The sequence below is a fragment of the Pelodiscus sinensis genome, chromosome 14 (genome assembly GCF_049634645.1).
Source record: "Pelodiscus sinensis isolate JC-2024 chromosome 14, ASM4963464v1, whole genome shotgun sequence".
In the NCBI taxonomy this organism is placed as follows: Eukaryota; Metazoa; Chordata; order Testudines; family Trionychidae; genus Pelodiscus; species Pelodiscus sinensis.
In genome coordinates, this window is record NC_134724.1 from 8307093 (window position 1) to 8327785 (window position 20693).

Consider the following 20693-nt stretch of genomic DNA (forward strand, 5'->3'; position numbering starts at 1 on the left):
GTTGATTGCGAGCCAATGTTGTAGGTAACACATGTGCAGCCTCGCAAACAAGACCACAAAGGTTGTGGCCGCCATATGCCCCAATTATTGAAGGTACTTGCAGACCGTGGATAAAGGGGCCTGTCTGACCTGTTGAACGAGGTCACAGATTACCTTGAATCTTTGTGGTGTGGGAGAGGGGGTAGGCTCTTGCTGTGACCAAGTCTAGCAATGCCCCAATGAACTCTCTCTTTTGTGTGGGCAGTATGGTGAATTTTTGCATGTTGATAAGTAGGCCAAGCTGGGAAAAACATTCCCTGGTAATAGCTGTTATGAGAGTTTGCTGATAAGTAGGGCCCTTGATGAGGCAATCACCTAGGTAAGGGAAAATAATGACGTTTTGCCTCCTGAGAAAGGCCGTGACTACAGCTAGGGACTTTGAAAAGACTCAAGAGGCCACAGAAAGGCCAAAGGGAAGGACTCTGTACTGATAATGATCTTGTCCCATGACAAATCTGAGGAATCTTCTGTGGGACAGATGGATAGTCACATGAAAATATGCATCTTGTAGGTCGAGGGATGAGAACCAGTCCCCCTCATCCAGTGTTGGTATGATTGTTGCTAAGGTAACCATTCTGAATTTTGTGTTGCGAATGAACTTGTTGAGTTTCCTGAGATCGAGGATCTGTCTCCAGCCCCCTGATTTTTTGGCTGTGAGGAAATAATTGGAGTAAAAACCCCTTCCCCGATTATCTTTGCGGACGGGTTCTATAGCTCCTAAGATAAGTAGTCTCTGCACCTCTGCTCATAACACGGGCTCATGAGAGGGGTCCCTCAAGAGGGACGGGGTAGGGGGATACGCAGGGGCTCTGGAAGTAAAGGGGATTATATAACCTGATCTGATAATTTCTAGGACCCATTTGTCTGTGGTAATTTGGGCCCACTGACAGTAGAAAGGTCTCAGGTGGTGACTGAAGGTGACATTGGACTGAATTGGACTTATCGGGTGGTTGGTCAGACCCCCAATCAAAACTTCAAATTTGCTGCTTTTTAGAATTGGACTGATTTGTGGAGGACTGGTTTTGCTGATTCCTCCTCCTATTAGGGCATTGCTTGGGCCTGCTATCATATGGCCTCTGCTACCGCCTGTAACGGTTTTAATTATAATCCCTCGGTTTCTACACTTGGCAAGTGGCAAGGAGATAGGGAACAGCCAGCATGGATTTGTAAAGAACAAATCATGTCAAACCAATCTGATAGCTTTCTTTAATAGGATAACGAATCTTGTGGATAAGGGAGAAGCGGTGGATGTGGTATACCTACACTTTAGTAAGGCGTTTGATACGGTCTCACATGATATTCTTATCAATAAACTAGGTAAAAACAACTTAGATGGGGCTACTATAAGGTGGGTGGATAACTGGCTGGATAACTGTACTCAGAGAGTAGTTATTAATGGTTCCCAATCCTGCTGGAAAGGTATAACAAGTGGGGTTCCGCAGGGGTCTGTTTTGGGCCCGGCTTTGTTCAATATCTTCATCAATGATTTAGATATTGGTATAGAAAGTACGCTTATTAAGTTTGCAGATGATACCAAGCTGGGAGGGATTGTGACTAATCTGGAGGATAGGGTCATAATTCAAAATGACCTGGACAAATTGGAGAAATGGTCTGAGGTAAACAGGATGAAGTTTAATAAAGACAAATGCAAAGTGCTCCACTTAGGAAGGAACAATCAGTTTCATGCGTACAGAATGGGAAGCAACGGTCTGGGAAGGAGTACGGCAGAAAGGGATCTAGGGGTTATAGTAGACCACAAGTTAAATATGAGTCAGAAGTGAGATGCTGTTGCAAAGAAAGCAAACATGATTCTGGGATGTATTAACAGGTATGTTGTGAGCAAGACATGAGAAGTCTTTCTTCCGCTCTACTCTGCACTGGTTAGGCCTCAATTGGAGTATTGTGTCTAGTTCTGGGCACCGCATTTCAAGAAAGATGTGGAAAAATTGGAGAGGGTCCAGAGAAGAGCAATGAGAATGATTAAAGGTCTAGAGAACATGACCTATGAAGGAAGGCTGAAAGAAGTGGGTTTGTTTAGTTTAGAAAAGAGAAGATTGAGGGGGAACATGATAGCAGTTTTCAGGTATCTAAAAGGGTGTCATAAGGAGGAGGGAGAAAACTTGTTCATCTTGGCCTCTGAGGATAGAACAAGCAGCAATGGGTTTAAACTGCAGCAAGGGAGGTTTAGGTTGGACATTAGGAAAAAGTTCCTAACTGTCAGAGTGGTCAAACACTGGAATAATTGCCCAGGGAGGTTGTGGAATCTCCATCTGTGGAGATATTTAAGAGTAGGTTAGATAAATGTCTATCAGGGATGGTCTAGACAATATTTGGTCCTGCCATGAGGGCAGGGGACTGGACTCGATGACCTCTCGAGGTCCCTGCCAGTCCTTCTATGATTCTGGTAGGGAGTGTATTTATGCCTCTTATTGGGAGGAGCTGTACATTCCTAAGGTGAATGAAGATACTTTTCCCAGACAATTGTTTTGAGCTGCATTTCACAGTCTTTTCTTGCCCTTGCCATCATATTCAGGCAATGAAGGCATTTGTGCCACATGAGATTCCCCCAGGCATCTGACACATGAGGCATGGGCACCTGAGGTAGGCATTGAGTCTCTGCAAGAATCACATATTTTGAAGCAGGGGGAACCTGGCATTGTAGCAGAGAAGAAAAGCCGCAGCTGCTGCTTTTTTTCCCCCCTCTTCTTGTTTCAGTGAAAGTAAACGTTGAAAAAGGTCAAACTATCTAACACTATGAGGTAAAGGGCTAGAAATAATAAAGGATTTCAATTTTTCCTGTCAGGAAGAACAGCACCTCAGAACTCCATCTTCAGCCATGGCCTTCGGGGGGCAGGTGGAGGACAGCTTTGAGTGCACAGGCGCGGCACGAGGGGCACTGCTACCAAAAATCTCCGATCCCCAGTGCAGGGATACACCAAAACCTGAGTAGAGCACCCACCGGGACACCACTCAAACAACTAACCATTTGACCAGGGGTCGGCAGCCATCAGTGCATGTGAGCCGATTTTCATTAGCATACGGGAGGGAGCTCAGTCCCGCCCCACCCCTATCCCTACCCAACGCAGCAGGGAGCCTGCACTACTGCTTGAGCCTCATAGCCACCCAGTGCAGACAGACAGTTCAGCTGATTGGTAGGGGAGAGCAGGGTTGGGACACTGTCAAGCCACTGCTAAATGGACATGCTCCATGCCTGAAACAAGCAGCAAGATAAGGAGATGTTAATGGCTTAGATTTACAAACACCTAAAGAGACAGATAGGTGCTTAATGGAAAATGCATTTATTTTCATTTGACTTTTAATGGGAGTTAGATATCCAGAGTTTTCAGGAGTGCAAAGCAAGTTAGGTATATATCTGTCACTTCAGGTACCCAAACACCTTTCTATATCTGGGTCTAGATTTAAAAAACAAAGCTTAAAGCAGGGCTACTCAACTTTGGAAGCTCTGGGGGCCCAATGATACTCACAGAACATGCTGAGGGCTGCAACTTAAGTGTGGTTGCATATACATGCAAATATATATGCAAATAGCTTATTTCACAAACAGGCATGAATACGAAGATTAAGGCTAGACTCCGCAACACGCAGGCCCCATTTAAGTCAGTTCTGCTATTCATAAACTGCAATATTTACCTGATTTCCAACCATATGACAGCACTTTTAATGAACAATGACCGTTCATATCAACAGAAGATCATTATATTGACTACTTTTTTGTTTTGGCTCCCACCCGTGGGCTGCATGTTGACCACGCATAAACCTAAACTGCACCACAGGCCACATGTTGAGCTTAAAGGTTCTGATGGGAACTGTCAACAGAAGCATTAACTCATGATTTTCCTCTGTGTTACCAGAATTGGCTGAAATATGATGACCTATTTTCACAGAGGGGAAAAACAAAGCATTAACTTATTAATTCATGTTCATTTCAAAGTGTGCCAAATAGACCCTTTTTAAAAAATGTTTCCTCTTTCAAAATGTTCTACGTCTATTCTATTTCCCCCTGTCCTCCAAAGAAGTTAGTGAAATTTTTCCTTTACAAAAAGCCCCTCCAAAAACTGGTGCTAATTAGTTACAAGAGACTTTGAAATTTGAGTTGATGAAAAAAATGACTTTTTTTTTTAACACAATATCCACAGTTTGAGATGAGAAGTTTTGTTTTAGAAAAAGAGTCCTTTCCTGCTCCCTAAAAGAATAAAAAAAACTTAAAAAATTTTCATCAGCTTAAGGTTGCACTCAAGACACTCCGGTACATATTCAGGTCCCCTTTAGTACTACTACCAGGAGGTGTATGTGCTTCACCCCTTACAGCAGTGAGTTTTTAACTGCAGTGCACACCTACCCACAGCGCACTAGCTCAACTAAAGGTAGTGTGCATATATCTTCTTGAGCTGTAACTTACGCCTCCAGCTGTAGTATAGATGTACCCATGGGAGCTTACCTTAGCTCACTCAGGAAGTCTGTGATGGAGCCAAGAATTAAGCCTGTGTATCCCAAAGTAAGAAAGAAAAAGATTCTTAACAGAATTTTTTGGAGTGTTGCAAATATCTAAAACTCTGATCTTAAAGATTTTTTAAAAAAATCCTGTGTTACTAAAACAGTAAGATCTGCATCTTTATTTATTAACAAAGCTGCTGTGAGTAGGGCTATTATTGACTTTAAAAAGTATCGATGGCACACAGACCTGTAAACAGAAGTAAATAAGTTAAATCTTGGCACGCCACTTCTGAAACGTTGCTGACTCATGAGCTAGACACTGCATTTCAAAAAGATCAAATTTCAGATCAGTAGCCTGTAAGATACCTAACAGAGAGCTGGTAGTTTTGGCATTATTACTAAAGTGACTTTAAAGCAAGGAATTACTCATGCACATTCCACAATAGGCCAAATCAACTACTGAAGAATTTTCTAAGACACACACGTGATATAGCAGTCTAAGCTCCAATTTCAAAAGTGACAACCTTTAGATAATGTGGTGAGGTAGCCATGTTGGACAAAGTATTAGACAAGAGAGTGAGCTAATCTCTTTTATGGGACCAATTTCTGTCAGAGACAAACTTGATCTTATACAGAAATGGGTTCAATAAAAAAATTATTAACTCATGTACTTTGTCTCCAACTCAGGACCCACAGTCCATGCAACTTAGCCTTCTAAGCATCTAGGTCACTTCTAAAATTGTGATGTAAGGCTTACCTACAAATTGAGACAATACACTCTACCAGGATGTAGTCTCTAAAGCATACTAAGATGCTACGTGTATTACTTGGTCAGTGTATAAGGTTTTCTAGTGCACAGAACTAGATGTAAGTGCACTATGGAACCTTTAGTACTCACCAACAGTATCTACATAGACCAAGTCATGAGCAGCACATTAGTGTGTTTCAGAAATGACACCCAAGAAGAACATGTTACCCCAATGTATAGAGATTCCTTTAAAGGATTTTGAAAATGTTTCTCAAGATCTAGTGATTATCTAAAAAACCACAGTTCTTGTATACAGGCAGTCCCCGGGTTATGTACAAGATAGGGACTGTAGGTTTGTTCTTAAGTTGAATCTGTATGTAAGTCGGAACTGGCATCCAGATTCAGCCGCTGCTGAAACTGATCAGCAGCGGCTGAATCAGGACTCCTGGGACAGAGCAGCTGGGGTGCTGCCGGGTTGGTCCAGTAGCGCCAAGGAGCGGTGCTGCGGGACCAACTGGCATGCCCCACCTGCTCTACCACAGGCCCCGGGCTTTGCTCCACATCTCCCTGGTCTGCTGGGTGGGGGGGGAGCACTAGCTGCGTCCCCCCCCCCCAGCAGACCAGGCAGACGCGGAGCAAAGCGGCGGAGGACCCGGGCCAGACCGCGGCGCTTCCAGATCAGCGCCGCGGTCCGGCCCGGGTCCTCCGCGGCTTTGCTCAGCGTCTCCCTGGTCTGCAGACCAGGGAGACACCGAGCAAAGCCGCGGAGGACCCGGGGCCGGACCTGCAACGCTTCCAGATCAGCGCCGTGGCTCCGGCCCGGGTCCTCCGCCGATTTGCTCCCCGTCTCCCTGGTCTGCTGGCTCCTCCAGCAGACCAGGGAGATGGGGAGCAGCTTTTCTCGCCCCGGAGGAGGTGGGCGGCGGGACCAGGCATCCCGCTGCTCCAGTCCTGTGGGGCGAGAAAATCCCCGTTCGTAACTGCGGATCCGACATAAGTCTGATCCGCATAACTCGGGGACTGCCTGTATTTAAAAAAAAAAAAAAAAAAAAAAAAAAAAATCAATCATGGCCAGAAACAAATTCCTAGGCACCAAATACTGAAAGATCACCTTCAGAAAAAGAAAAGAGGAAAAAAAGAAAGAGAAGAAGGAAGAAGAGGAATATGACAATATTCAGAGGGCATTTGCCAACATCACAGGGTAGCCAAACAGGTGACAGTTGTTCTCTTTTCACCAGTTTTAAGTAGTAGTAAGTTAATGGTGTAAGAAAAAGCCTATGTTAGAATACCAGGATGCATATAAAAATAAAAAAGGCGTAGAAGATTATGAGCTTCCCCTGAATTAAGCATTTTATACATAAACAAGAGGCTCAACCTTTTAACTGAAGTTAAATCTTGCAAATTTGGACCACAAACTTATGTCCCCAGAGCACCCACTCAACTCTATGAAAATTTGCTCAGACATTATATTAATGAACACAGTATAAACATGTAATTAAAGCAAATGAAATACAAAAATTGACCTCTGAAACAGAATAAGCAGGTTATTTCTGTACATCCCGAGTATTTTCACAGCCCTTCAGCAATAAATCTCATCTAAATCAAAGAGGAGAAGTGGCTGAAGTTGAGCAATTACTTGCACGCTAGCATGCAAAACTGTCCCATCTTATCTTCAAGAGAAAAATTAACTGTTAATTGTCTAAGCAGAAACACCCAAGAGACCTACACTGTAATTTTAGGGTATGAATTGAAGGACTCTCAGATCTCATGTTGAGAATATAGCATTAGCTGATTTTAAAAAGCCATGCACATTCCTCCCCCTCACCAACATTTTCCCTGTGAACAGGGCAAATATGAAATGGTATCCATAATAAACTTGGTATTTTTTACGTTGTCCCTGAGAGACTTTTCATAAAAGAGCTGAATACTAAGCACCTAAATGTAACTTTATGTTTTCATCAGCAATGTATCTCTAAGGAAAGAGGTGAACCTACCTTACCTACCTCCAATTACCTTAGATAATACCACCAATGCAGATAATATCAGTTTTAGGGGCCAGACTGAAAGAAGCAATTACTAGATATTTGTGTGAGCAACAGGAAATGGAAATCGATATAACTGTTCAAACTACATAAGGATGCATGTAACTCTAGAAGTTGAAAACCCTTGAAAGGATATACATTTGCAAGATGACCTCTCAACTGGGTTTTTTTTTTTTTAATTTTCCTAGAACTGAGTCCAGTCAGGGTCCAAAAACATCATTTTAGCAAGACTCACAGGGCATGTCTACACAGCATGGCAGAAGCTGAATTAAGCTACGCAACTGCAGCTATGTCAATTGTGTAGCTGAAGTAGAAATAGTTCAGTTCAGCTTTAGGCTCCATCTACACAACAGAAAGTTGAAGGAAGAACACTCTTCCTTCAACTTCCCTTAATCTTTGCGAAATAAAGGTTACAGGAGTCGGAGTAAGAAGTCCTCCAGCTCATCATTAATTTGAAATAATGGCTGATTGTGTAGATGAGCTCTTTGTTATTTCAGAATAACGTCAATTATTCTGAAATAATGCTGTTGTGTAGACATAGCCAGAGTCCAGAGGACTGATCTAAGGAAGCTGAGGACTATATTTCATGTAGAAGAGACAAGTTCTTAAAAAAACTGATCTAGTATGAATAATCTAAAACCTACATACAATAAAACTACAGAAAAAGCCCTAAAGGTCTGCAGCATAGACTCAGACACAGTAAGAGGTTCCTTGTATGTTATCTGCAACAACAGAACTTACGGTTGCATTTTCTTTCTCCCAGCTTCTAATTATACTGCCTGAGTCTATACTTTATTTGTGCTATCCCAAAGATGCAGTAGCTTTCTTCAAGTCTATCCAACAAGGTTTCTATTGTCAGTATCAATGAATTATAAAGCTCATCATATTAATCTGATAGGTTGACATCTTTCTCTTGTTGACCAACTGGGATAACAAGACTGTCACCTGTAATTTTTCAAATTTTTCTTTAAAAAAAAAAAACTATGGGCTGCGTCCTCTTCTCGCTATGCTCGCCTACCCTCTTTTCTCTATCTGTCTTCACTTTGCTGAGATTGTCTATAGTTTTTCCTGCCGGGCGACAGAATGATGTCATCACATCATCAACGTCAATAGGCTGAGAGAGATGAAAAGCTTGTTTACTCCCTGATTTTCTACTACTATGAATTCTGTTTGGAGCTGGATCATAAAAAAAGACTACCTTCCTCTTAATCTTGTTGATTTATCGCAGAGTCATTCAATAGCACTAACTTATCTGTATTAGTTTTGGAATGCTGATTATTTCCAGTAGGTGAATGATTCATAAAATATGGCTAGAATATCGGAGTTTCAAATTTTAAATGAAGCACAAACCAAATATCATTAGGTTTGCTGGTAACTACTGATCATTGTGCAGCATTGTTTGGGATTCTCACTTCTCCTTTCTTAACCGCTTGAATATCTTGTGTAACACCACCCCAAAGTGGTTGTACAGAGACTGAATCTAGCACCTCTGACTCTAAAACAGGGTGGCCATTAATTTTTGCAGAGGAGCTACTCCAAAATTTGCTAAGTGGTCATGGACTGCACTTTTCCACTATATTAAATGAGGGAGTGTGGGGTCTGGGATAGAGTTTGGGCACAGGATGAGATTCTGACCTGGGACAGGGTTGCAGAAGGGGATGTAAGGTGTGGGCTCTGGCTTGCCTGGGACGCACTTAGCATAGGTGGCGCAGTAGGAGACTCATGCCATGGTGGCTCCATTCAGCTCAAAGCTGCCTGCTGCTGCTGGCAGGCAAACATGTCTTGGTATACCTCTTGGAGATAGTGCTTAATATTATATTCAAGGCCTCCACATTCTGCCTACGACACACACACCACCTCCACAGCTCCCGCTGGGCAGGTTCTCACTTCGCAACACCTCTCAAGAGGTACCCAGAGACATGCTTCTCGGTAGCCTCTGGCCATGGCACTTTCAGTAGTGGTGTGACTGAGACTGCAGTAGGCAGGCTGGCCAAGTACCCTGCTGCACTGCAGGACCTTTTCCTTCAGGCCACCCATACTCCAAGAGCATGAGCGGCTAGTGCTTGAGCTAAAGGACTGAGTCCATTAGCTTGGAGGCAGCAGTCAAATGAACTCTCCATACATGGTCTAACAACTAGATGGGGACAAAGAAGAATGCTGTTAATATGTGTTTCAGGACAACACAATTAAACTTCACTTACAAATGTATTATACATTTAAACTTTACTTCCTAAATTAGTAAATGAAACCCAATTTTATTTGAATTTTAACATTTATGTTTGTCAATATATTGTTTCCAAGGGCATTGGATTCATTTTTTTAACCTAACTTGTTTTCAATGTTTGAGCATCTTTGTTTCTCATTCAACATTTAAATATATAATCCTAGTTTAAAAGATTAATGCTAATAAAGAACTGCAGGAAAAATAACAAAAATGACAGTTATTTAAAATAAGTTTTCTTGAAGGTACAAGTAATGCTAAGACTACCATAAACTCTACAGTAATGGAATATTGGAGAACTATTATAATTTGGAAACTGAACCAACAAGGAGACCAGGTATCTCCATAGTCTGATTGTTTTTATCCTCTCTTTTTGATTCTAACAGGAAAAATACTGAAAGGCTGAACAAAGTACAAAAATTGTTTTAATACAAATTAAATAATTTATCAACACATTTTGCCATAAAAATATATTTAGATACCTCAAACTGATAGACACAACAGATAAAATTCTGCTCAGTTACTCTTTTGCAAATCTTTGAAAGTAGTGCAATTACAAGTGATGCAGTGTAGAACTTCATCCATTAAAAATCAAGGAAAGACTTGCTAGCTTTATCGGAATTCTGCCACAGTATGGAAAAGCTACCATTCAAAGGAGAATCCATAGTTTCTATTACTATAAGTTCAGAAATTCAACCAGAAATTGAATTGGGAATTGAAGAAGTCACATAGTAGTACTTTAACTATTAATTCAGAAGAAAACAAGTATCTACTAATACATTATTCAATTACTGTGGAAACAGTGGTACTTTTCACCATCAAATGTGACATAAGCTGTAACTGAGTAATAAAGAATAACTAAAAAATAGCAATTCATATTTAATGAATTAAATGTTTTATTCAAAAATATTTTACTTAACTTGAAACAGCTCTATAATCCTCTACATTTTGCTAAAACAAATACTAGGAAGATAAGAAAATTGATCATCTTTTCAAATGGTTACCTCAACAATATCCGAGTTGGTTCTGCTCTCATGGGGTTCATTGTATTCTGTATATTTGAGTAGAACTTTGTCCATGTCAGTGCTGGCATACTGAAAGAGTTTGTTAGAGCTGTTAAAAATGATGAGTGCTATTTCACAGTCACAGAGCACACTAAGTTCATATGCCTTCTTCATTAATCCAAATTTCCTCTTCGTAAATGTTACCTATGCAAGAAAGAAGAGTGGAGGTTTTTCAGATGACAGAAAAAAAAAAACCCTTATAATGGCTGTAATTAACACCTAAACATGACTGGTAGTTGAGAGAAGGCACTTTGTACTTCCAGTAACAAGACATCTATTACATGCATACAAGCAAGATTAATGTTCAGTGTTAATTCTCATTTCTCCTATTCAAATATACAATCATGTCACTGATACCATGTTATACAAATGAAATAGAAGTTGGTGGGAACACTGTCTTCTGATAAAAACATAACTACAGAAGAGCCAAATTCTATTAATTGAAATAAATAAATTTAATCAGAACTGCTAAATGGAATTGTCCCTAAAAACAATGGAGCCCAGCTATACTGAAAAGGTCTTACTGGTTCAGCATTTTATAAGTTTATCCAAGCTTTAATCCTAGACTTACAAAATACAAAGGGAAATTGTTGGTACATTAATGCTCTATTTAAAAAAAAAAATCAATGTCTTCAAAGAATCTGGTGTACTACAGGTAGTTGGAGGGCAAGGGCAAGAGAACCATCACCAAAACTAATATTACTCCTAGATATTTTTGTATGGAGGACCAACAATGACTTACTTTTAATCTCCAGTCTTAAGAGAATTCAGTGATCAAGGACTCAAGTGAAGAAAAGTAACAAAAACATGTCTCTCCTTTTTTACTCATTTAACAGATATTCTCTACTATTGCCTCATCTCAGATTGTGCACAGCTCCTCATTATAATTAAACTTGATACATAAATGTTGTAATATGTTTTTATGCCACATAATGAATTTATTTGGACAAGAGCATTCTAAATTTAATCTACTATACCAAACACATTTTATGTACACATTTCTATGGCACGTACTGGCAAGAAGAAACCACTAAAATCTACTGTTACATAGGAACGCTACTTCTTGGATTGGAATTGAACACTGGCCCCAAACGCCTTCACTGCACTATTATGATTTTGGGAAATGAAAAGTAAATATTTTTAACAGATGCTTTTATTTTAACCTAGAGCAGCAAATATCATCTGTCACATCCTCTTTTTTAACTTGTAGTAGAGTTAAGGAGACTGATAACTTTAGCGCTAGAAATCCGAAAAAACAATATAAAAATGTCACCACTAAAATGTTAATGCATGCCATATAAAACTATTTAGGAAATATTAAACTGTCAAGCAGCTCTGTTAAAAAATATGTGGAAATGTATATTTGTATTTGGATCCATTTTCTATAATAATTTTCAGTGAAATATCTCTGAACATCTCTATGCATCATTTTTAGTGAATGAGAACAATTGGATTGAAGATTCCTTTTCCAATCATGCTGAAAAATGCAAGAATTAACAAGTCTACCAAGTGCTCTGAAGAAATACTGCCACACTCATAGACTTTAAGGTCAGAAGGGACCATTATGATCATCTAGTCTGACCCCCTGCACAGTGCAGGCCACAGAATCTCACCCACCCCTCTTATAATAATCCTCTCACCTATGTCTCAGATATGGAAGCCTTCAAATACTTTGAAGGCCCCAACATGCAGAGAGTCCTTCAGCTGTGATCTGTGCCCAATGCTACAGAGGAAGGCGAAAAACCTCCAGGGCCTCTGCCAATCTACCCTGGAGGAAAATTCCTTCCTGACCCCAAATATGGCGATCAGCTAAACCCTGAGCATGTGGGCAAGACTCACCAGCCAGACACCCAGAAAGTTCCCTATAGCAACTCCTATCATCCCTCCATTGACCTATTTCCAACTGATAATGAATGGTCAATTAGTTACCAAGATCATGTTATTTCATCCAACCATCCCCTTATCATAGAATCATAGAACTGGAAGACACCTCAGAAGGTCGTCAAGTCCAGCCCCCCGCTCTAGGCAGGACCTATCCCATCTAAATCACACTAGGGGCATAACACACGAACTGACATACTGGGTCAGACTACTGGTCCATCTGCCCAGTATCCCGTCTCTGACAGTGACTCATGCCAGTTGCTTCAGAGGGAATGAAGAGAATGGGGTAATTTTGAGTGATCCATTCTCAATTAGGGTACCTCACAGCTACAGCCTGCACTAGTTGATGGCCATCAATTATCATGTACTTCCACCATGTGAAAAGTTTACAGACTCCACTCTGTACCTATAAAATGCTAAGTTTTGACTAGCCAGTGTGTCACAGCCTGGCTGGCTTGAACAAAAACACAAAACATTATCCAACATTTTTGGTTTGACAAGGTTAATTGAAGCCTTAATCTTAAATCAATACAAATTCAGCTCACAATTTTATACTCATTCTCCCTAAATCAGCTCCCATTTGGAAAATCGTAACAGATTTGCCCTTAGACCACCACTTGAAGATGAGGCAGTTACACTGCGATACATTTTTTTTTTTTTGAAACCTAGTGGACAGATCTACCAAATGAAACGCTATCATGTGCCATGTATGACTCAGTCACCTGAAATTTTAGCTAAAACTCAGGACAGCAGAAAAGTTTCTGGGCTTCCAAATAAAACCATGATGAAGAACTCCATAAAAACAATTCTTGGAGAAGAAACAATTTTCCAGATAACCTTGTGACTTAAAATATATTTTATTTTGCTCAAACCAGATATCACATAGAACATAAGATTAAGTATTTTAAATAGCAATTGTCTTCATGAGAATTTGCTTCAGAAAAATGTTTTCATTCTCAGATGTTGCTGAAGAAAGGAGGCACAATTATAAAAATCTTTGCTTATGAATTTACACAAGCTTCCCCTTCTTGTTTAATGTGAGGCAATTATGCTCTTAAGAAGCCTGGTCATTTCCCTTTGGTCAGTTGTTCTCAAAGTGTAGCCCACACACCAAGCTTTCAGGTGGGAGACAGGCTCTGGGCTCATCTTCCTTGGGGAAAAGGGAGGGGAAGAGAAGAAGTCGTATGAACCAGATATGACTTGCTAAGTAAGGAAGCAGCTCTAAGCACTGCCACTCCTCCTCCCCATAGCTGGGGAAATGGCAATGCAGGAAACCGCTCACCTGGAGGCTTTCATGACCACAGCAGCAGGGGGCACAGAGCCAAGTAAGCATCTCTCATGCCCAGACCCCACACTCCTGAACCCAACCTCCCCGCCAGACCCTTCTATCCCCACGCACACTCCTGCACCCTCCCTCCTGGCCAGACCCCGCCCCCCCACACCCGTACCCAACTTCCCAGCCAGACCTGCACACCTAACCCCTCCTGCACTCATTTTGTCATTATAGGTAGTTAGCTGGTGGCCTGCAGAAAGGCCTGTGTTGAGCAGAGTGGACCACAGGGAAGAAGTTTAAGAACCACTGCCCGAGGTTCTCCTCCTCCCAAATCTCAGTGAGAAAGAAAAAGTATGTTTAAATCCACAAACACATGAACAAGTCAGAAGGAGTCATAAACATCTCCCTTATGACAAGCTAATAAGGAAAATAAGAATGCTAGGTACATTTTTCCTGAAGTGCCTAAATCTCATTTTAAAACAGTAGCTTAGGCACTTATGAGCCTGGGACTAAAGATATTAGTACCTCAATCACTTCTGAAAATGGGTGCTAGGCACTTTTGAAAATTTTACCCACCAAACTTTAACTGAAATAACAGTATTCTAAAGCCCATTTTGGGAACTGCTTTATATTCTTGAACCAAAGACACAAACTGTGAAAATGCAATATGCATTATATTGGAACAACTAACTTACACATGATGTATATTCCTCAAAGAAGACAACATACATTAGAAAACAATCTTGCATATACACAATATCTCAGAGAGCTGCTGTTTTATGATTTGAGTGAGTGACCACCACGTTCTAATAGTGACACTGAAATGGCCTCCGTTCTGTAGTGGACCAAGAACCTCAGTCAAGTCATCTGGCTGTTCTTCCACTTCCTTTTCCCCCATCTGTAACAGAGATAACTGACTACCTTATACAAGCATTGTGATTCATAGATTCGAAGGCCAGAAAGGACCATTGTGCTCATCTAGCTTGTCCTATGTAATACCTACCAGAGGACTACTCAATTAATTCCTGTTTGAACTAGATCAGACTTTTTAAAAAATAGTTTATCTTGATACATACATATTACCAGACAAAAAGCTGTGATATTATGATAGCAATGTGATATTATGCAATAACCATGAAGTATGACTAATGTAGTTTAGCATTATGGTCTGTAGTAGATTAAACTATTTTTTAAATAAATGTTTGATTTTTTTCTCAATCAATCACTAACCCCACAGCATCACTACCTGGATAAATTAACATTTCACACGGTATTTAATTATGCCTTCGCAAATCGTAATATGTTTGGCTTTCTTTTTGAAGTTTGACCATTATGCCAAATTTCCTAGTTTTATAATATTTAGTTTCATATTAATAACTACCACTTCCCCATAGCATTTTACCTCATATTACAGGATATACTTTTAATTTAATCACATCTAAATATAGTGTGCTAATAAATTTTTCTCTAATCTAAAATGTCATAAGAGCACCGAAAAACTTGTCTATATTGTAATATGATGCTTGCAATAATCTGAAGTTATGAAGTATGAATTCAAAATGATTTTTATTTAAATCTGTATGGCCAGATTAGTTTGTACACTCTGGCTGTTTTATGCTACTCTGGAACTGCACAATGAAGCCAGAGCATACCATCCAGTTAGGCTGCGTTCATAGTGACTTTACTTCTTCAAACTAGTCAGACTGAATAGAACAAATTCCACATCCTCCAATACCCGTAAGTCCCACTGCCTCTCGTGTATTCCCACTTTCCTCTCAACACACCCCTTCTACACTCTACACTTCCCTGCATACTTCTCCATCCTATCACCCACATTCCCCTGCACTCACATGGCCCTCGTTTCCCCTTTCTTGTCCTCTCTGTTCATAAGTCATGGTACATTTTATCACAAAAAAAAAAAGGATTATTTACGATTAATGGAAAATTATTTACCAGGTACACGTCACAAGATGGAAGCTGTGGGAGAAATGAGAGCCAACCAGGGCTCCCCCCTTTTCCAAAAGTTAGAAGTACGCAGGAGATAGCCCTCTCCTTTGAAGTAATTGGTAGAAGCAGTATCAAATCCACATAATTTTCTCCACAGTCATGGAAGTTTGAGAAAGAAACTCTTGAAAGGAGCCAGACATTAACTCAGCTGGCATCAACCACAGAAGCAACTGCAACAGGGTTCTTTAACGTCCACAATGTCAGCAGGCTCTTTCCCCCAGCCTGGACATTCTCTCCCCTGGGCTCATTAATAAACAACACCACTTTATGTCATCTAGCTCTGTAATGGTACTTTTCATCCACACATCTTCAGGTCTGTCTAGACAGCTGCTAGACAGTCTTTTAAATGCACGCGTTATTTCAAAATATTTTTCAAAATAACGGGTGCGCTATTCTGGCATCTTTGTAACCTTCATTCCAAGGTTAAGGGATGTCTTGAAATAGCATGTTATTTCAAAGTCTGGTGCCCCTCATTTCAAAATACAATCGAAATAAGATACGCAAATTGTGTCTCTTATTTTGAGTTTACGGCTCTGTATAGATGCACCCTTAGAGTGCTTTACAAGGGACATAAATGTAATATTGAATGGGCTAAACTTCACTACCCTTCTCCGGTGCCTTTTTAAAAAGGAACAAAAAACACATTAAAAAGTAGCTGAAGACCCTGAGTTGAGTCCCTAAGGATTTTCAGCAAGGATTGTAGAATCAATCTCCCCACATTCAAGGCCCAAAAAGAATTAATTTAATTACTATCAAAAGCTTATAACGAAAAAACTCAGTCTAATTTTTACAAAATAGCAGCTATTTTATAATCCACAAACATTATCTTCAGTTACAATAAAAACAAAATTAAAATTTGAACAGTTCATATCACACAACTCACAAAGAAAAAATCTGAGAAATCCCAAAAGCTTAGGCTTAGTTCACCTAGGTCTCAATTAGTGTCTTTGATCACCAAAGTTGAGTCAAACAACTTCCTTCCACTTGCTTGTACAAATCTTCAATTGGAATCCATGCAGACTTCCTCTGCTGTGGATCATAGTTAACCAGTCAGCTAACTGATTAACCAATCGTTCAGTTAAGTCACAAATGTATATTTATAAAGAAAACAAAAAAAAATGACACTTTTCCCATTTTTACTTTTCTTTCAAAGTTAATAAATCACATACTAAGATGGAAAAAGTTGATTGGAACAGTTTAGCTAAAACCAAAACATTCCAAGCATATAATTAAAATAATTATTTTCACTGATGACTTCCCTTTGTTAGACTTAAGGGTGCATGTGCTCCCCCGTTACAGAATTAGCAGTGTCACTAACCTACTGCAAAATGCTCAGGCTTAGGGACAATAGCCTTCTTCCTGCTCCTGCCTCCGCTTCTCCCAGCTCACACAAGACACATGGCCCTTAGTTAAAGTAGCTTCCCTGACTGCTTGCCCTGGTGTCTGACCCCAGCAACAGTAAACCTATTGGAGCAACCCCTTAGAAAGACCACACCCAACTCCAGAAGCTTCTGGATGTGGAGTGCTAAATCAGCTTAGCAACGTAACTCACTCCTATGAGGGATGATAGATACAAATTAATTTAATAATCATGTAACTGCAAACACTTAGTGGTTACATGATTATTCGACAGTCCCCGGGGCGGGACTAGCAGCCAGTGCACTCCCGGCCCCACTCCCAGGGAACCCCCTGCCACCCCACACCAGAGGCAGCAGCGCAGCATGGCAGGAGGGAACTGATCCATGAAGGGACCCGGTTTTAAAACCAGCTTCCTGCACAGACCAGCTCCAGCTTGCCACCGCATGCTACTGCTTCTGATACAAAAGCAGCAGTATGGAGTGACAGCAGCCCCTGTCCGTGGCGGGCCTGACCTTATCGTGGACAGAGGCTACAGCAGCATCCCACAGAGCAGCCTTCCCTATCTCCCCTCCGCACTGCTGCCACTGCTGCCCAGAGAGGGGCAGTTAGTTCTGTCAAGTCAGTGCTCGTGGGGAGCTAGTTTTTAAAGCCAGTTCCCTCCAAATATCGGCTCCTGCCTGCCAACCTCCCACCGTCTGCTACCTTTGTGAGAGGCAGCAAGAGAGGGGGCAGGTGGCTCCAAGGAGCCAGCATGCACGGAGAGTTGGCTCCCCATGGGACAGGTTCACAAGCTTATCAGTTAATCATGCAATCGACTACAAATTGACATCCCTATCTCCTATTTCCACTCTATGGGTCTCAAAAGAGATATCTACCTATTAGGTACATGAGTTGCATAAGCATCTTTCAGCGTAGTAGCACAGGGTGGTAAAGTGACTTACCCGAAGCTGGCAACAGAGCAGAGGTCTCCTAAGTCACAGACTAGTGCTATGTATTAGACAATGTTGTTTACTCCTACAGTTCCTTCACCTCAGTCTCTCACTACTTGGTCTGTAAGACTTGTTACCTTCTATTCATCTGCACAGTCTTCTCTTCCTACCTTTCCATTTGCTTACTTCCCCTTTGGCAAACCTTTCCATTCCAAAAGCTAAAACTCCCTCCTCCACCCACCCACCCACCCACATACACCAAAAAAAAAAACACTTAACAAAAACACCCCATGCAACATGAAGACTGCAAACCAACACCACGGTTCCTTTGTATTTTTAGGTCATATCCTTTCCCATTGCCCCTTCTCTATCTGTCTACGTAGATTTCAAGTTCTTCAGAAGCAGGGTTGTCAGATGGTTTAACCAAAAATACTGAACACCCCCCTCTCCCGAAAAAAACCCCCACCAGGGAAAAAAAAATCTGTTGAGGGAAAAAAAGGGCGGAGGGGAGACCAAAGTTGTTGAGGAAAAAAAGGGGGGGGGGGGATGCCGAGAGTTCAGCAAAAAAAAAATTTTAAATTAAAAAAAAAAAAAAAGCCAGCATGGCCCCTTTAAGAAATGCCTTTGGAGCTTTTTTGGCCCTAACAGGCTGCCAGCAGCCATCTATAGGTGTGTTGTATCAACAGGTGTGTTGTAGGCAAAACTCGTGAAGTCATTCTGCCGCTCTACTCTGCACTAGTTAGGCCTCAGCTGGAGTACTGTGTCCAGTTCTGGGCGCCACATTTCAAAAAAGATGTGGAGAAATTGGAAAGGGTACAGAGAAGAGCGACAAGAATGATTAAAGGTTTAGAGAACATGACCTATGAAGCCAGGCTTCATGAACTGGCCTTGTTTAGTTTGGAAAAAAGAAGATTAAGGGGGGACATGATAGCAGTTTTCAAATATCTAAAAGGGTGTCACAAGGAGGAAGGAGAAAATTTGTTCCTCTTGGTTTCTGAGGACAGGACAAGGAGTAATGGGCTTAAAGTGCAGCAGGGGAGGTTTAGATTGGACATTAGGAAAAAATTCCTAACTGTCAGGGTGGTCAAATATTGGAACAAATTGCCAAGGGAGGTGGTGGAATCTCCCTCTCTGGAGATATTTAAGAACAGGTTAGATAGACATCTGTCAGGGATGGTGTAGACGGAGCTTGGTCCTGCCTTGAGGGCGGGGGGCTGGACTCGATGACCTCTCGAGGTCCCTTCCAGTCCTATTATTCTATGATTCTATGATCTACCATCTTGTCTTCCTGCTCCGGGCCACACAGCTCCCCTGTGGAAGTAGGTAAGCACCTGGTATTTTCGCCTACTGGCCAGTGGGAGGGGGAGTCAGAAAATAGCAAACATTTTAGGTGTCCGGTATGTTCTGAATTTTTTTTTTTAAACCAGACAGGAGGCAAAAATACCAGACTGTCCGGTCAATACCAGATACCTGGTAACCCTATTCAGAAGAGGAACTGTTTCTCTTTCTATACCCGGCCTATCACAAATGAAGCCCCAATCTCAGATGGTCTCTCTAGTTACGAATATAATTAGGTAATAAAACCAACTCCTCTCCTTCAAAGAAATCATGACAAATGCCACTATCAAAATGGCATTAGATAATGAAGCTAGATAATTTCATGGAGGTTAGGTCCATAAAAGGCTATTAGCCAGGGGATAAAATGGTGTCCTTGGCCTCTGTTTGTTAGAGGCTGGAGAGGGATGGCACGAGACAAATCGCTTGATCATTGTCTTCGGTCCACCCTCTCTGGGGCACCTGGTGCTGGCCACTGTCGGCAGACAGGATACTGGGCTAGATGGACCTTTGGTCTGACCTAGTACGGCCGTTCTTATGTAACTTTCAGTTATGACTAATGGGGGGAAATTACCATTAATTCTAACTAAATATTTTTAAAATATATCCTAGGCACAAGAAGACTTCAGTGAGTTAAGGGCATTATAACAGACAAATTTCAAGGGTCTACTTTACAATCACTCAGGATGAAAACAAGTGACAAGTCAAATATTAAAGGACCCATTTTTTACTTAATTTTTTACAAATTTACAATTTTACTTGTAAATTCTCAAAATAATCCATTTTCTTAGAGCATTTTAAGATGGACAAGGCACTGTACATTTTATACACAGGAAAAGTTTCAGCCCTTGTTTTAAGTACATAACTCAACTTCAATTATGGAGTTGCACTGGCATTGCCACATTACAAATCCATAAGCCACTACAACTTGTGTTTAACAGCTGTCATAAGAATAATATTTTTGTGAAGCAGTGCTAAAACATGTTTTCTTTGGCTCCTAGAGTTGTTGTTTTTAATTATTGGTATCTACATTTCATATAGAGCATGCTTGTGTAAAACACATTGTTTGGAATGACAAATTTGAGTTGTGTGTGGAAGCTGCGTGAGAAAATTGTATCAACAAACCCTCTACATCAAGATATTTTTCCATATGTAAAGTTCGGTTAGTGCTGCCTCTTTGCTGCCAACTACGATGTAAAATGCATTCCGTACTCTTTGTATCTCCTAGCAGGTGGTATCATTAAAAGAAACAGCCTTAAGATTTACGCAGCACACTGCCAATAGCCATTTTATTACAACAGTATAGATACTTCATTAAAATGGGTATTGGCAACATAACC

General features: G+C 40.9%; 1 protein-coding gene across 7 annotated transcripts in view; it reads right to left on the minus strand.

Annotated features, from left to right (window-relative positions):
- The window catches only part of MEF2A (myocyte enhancer factor 2A), a 186693-nt gene that overhangs the window by 95554 nt on the left and 70446 nt on the right, over positions 1-20693 (minus strand). For all 7 annotated transcript variants that reach the window (XM_075896958.1, XM_075896956.1, XM_075896957.1 and 4 more), the window contains one exon: positions 10510-10713. In XM_075896958.1, the coding sequence (XP_075753073.1) occupies positions 10510-10683 (174 nt within the window). In that variant the 5' untranslated portion in view covers positions 10684-10713. The remainder of the gene's footprint in view (positions 1-10509; positions 10714-20693) is intronic.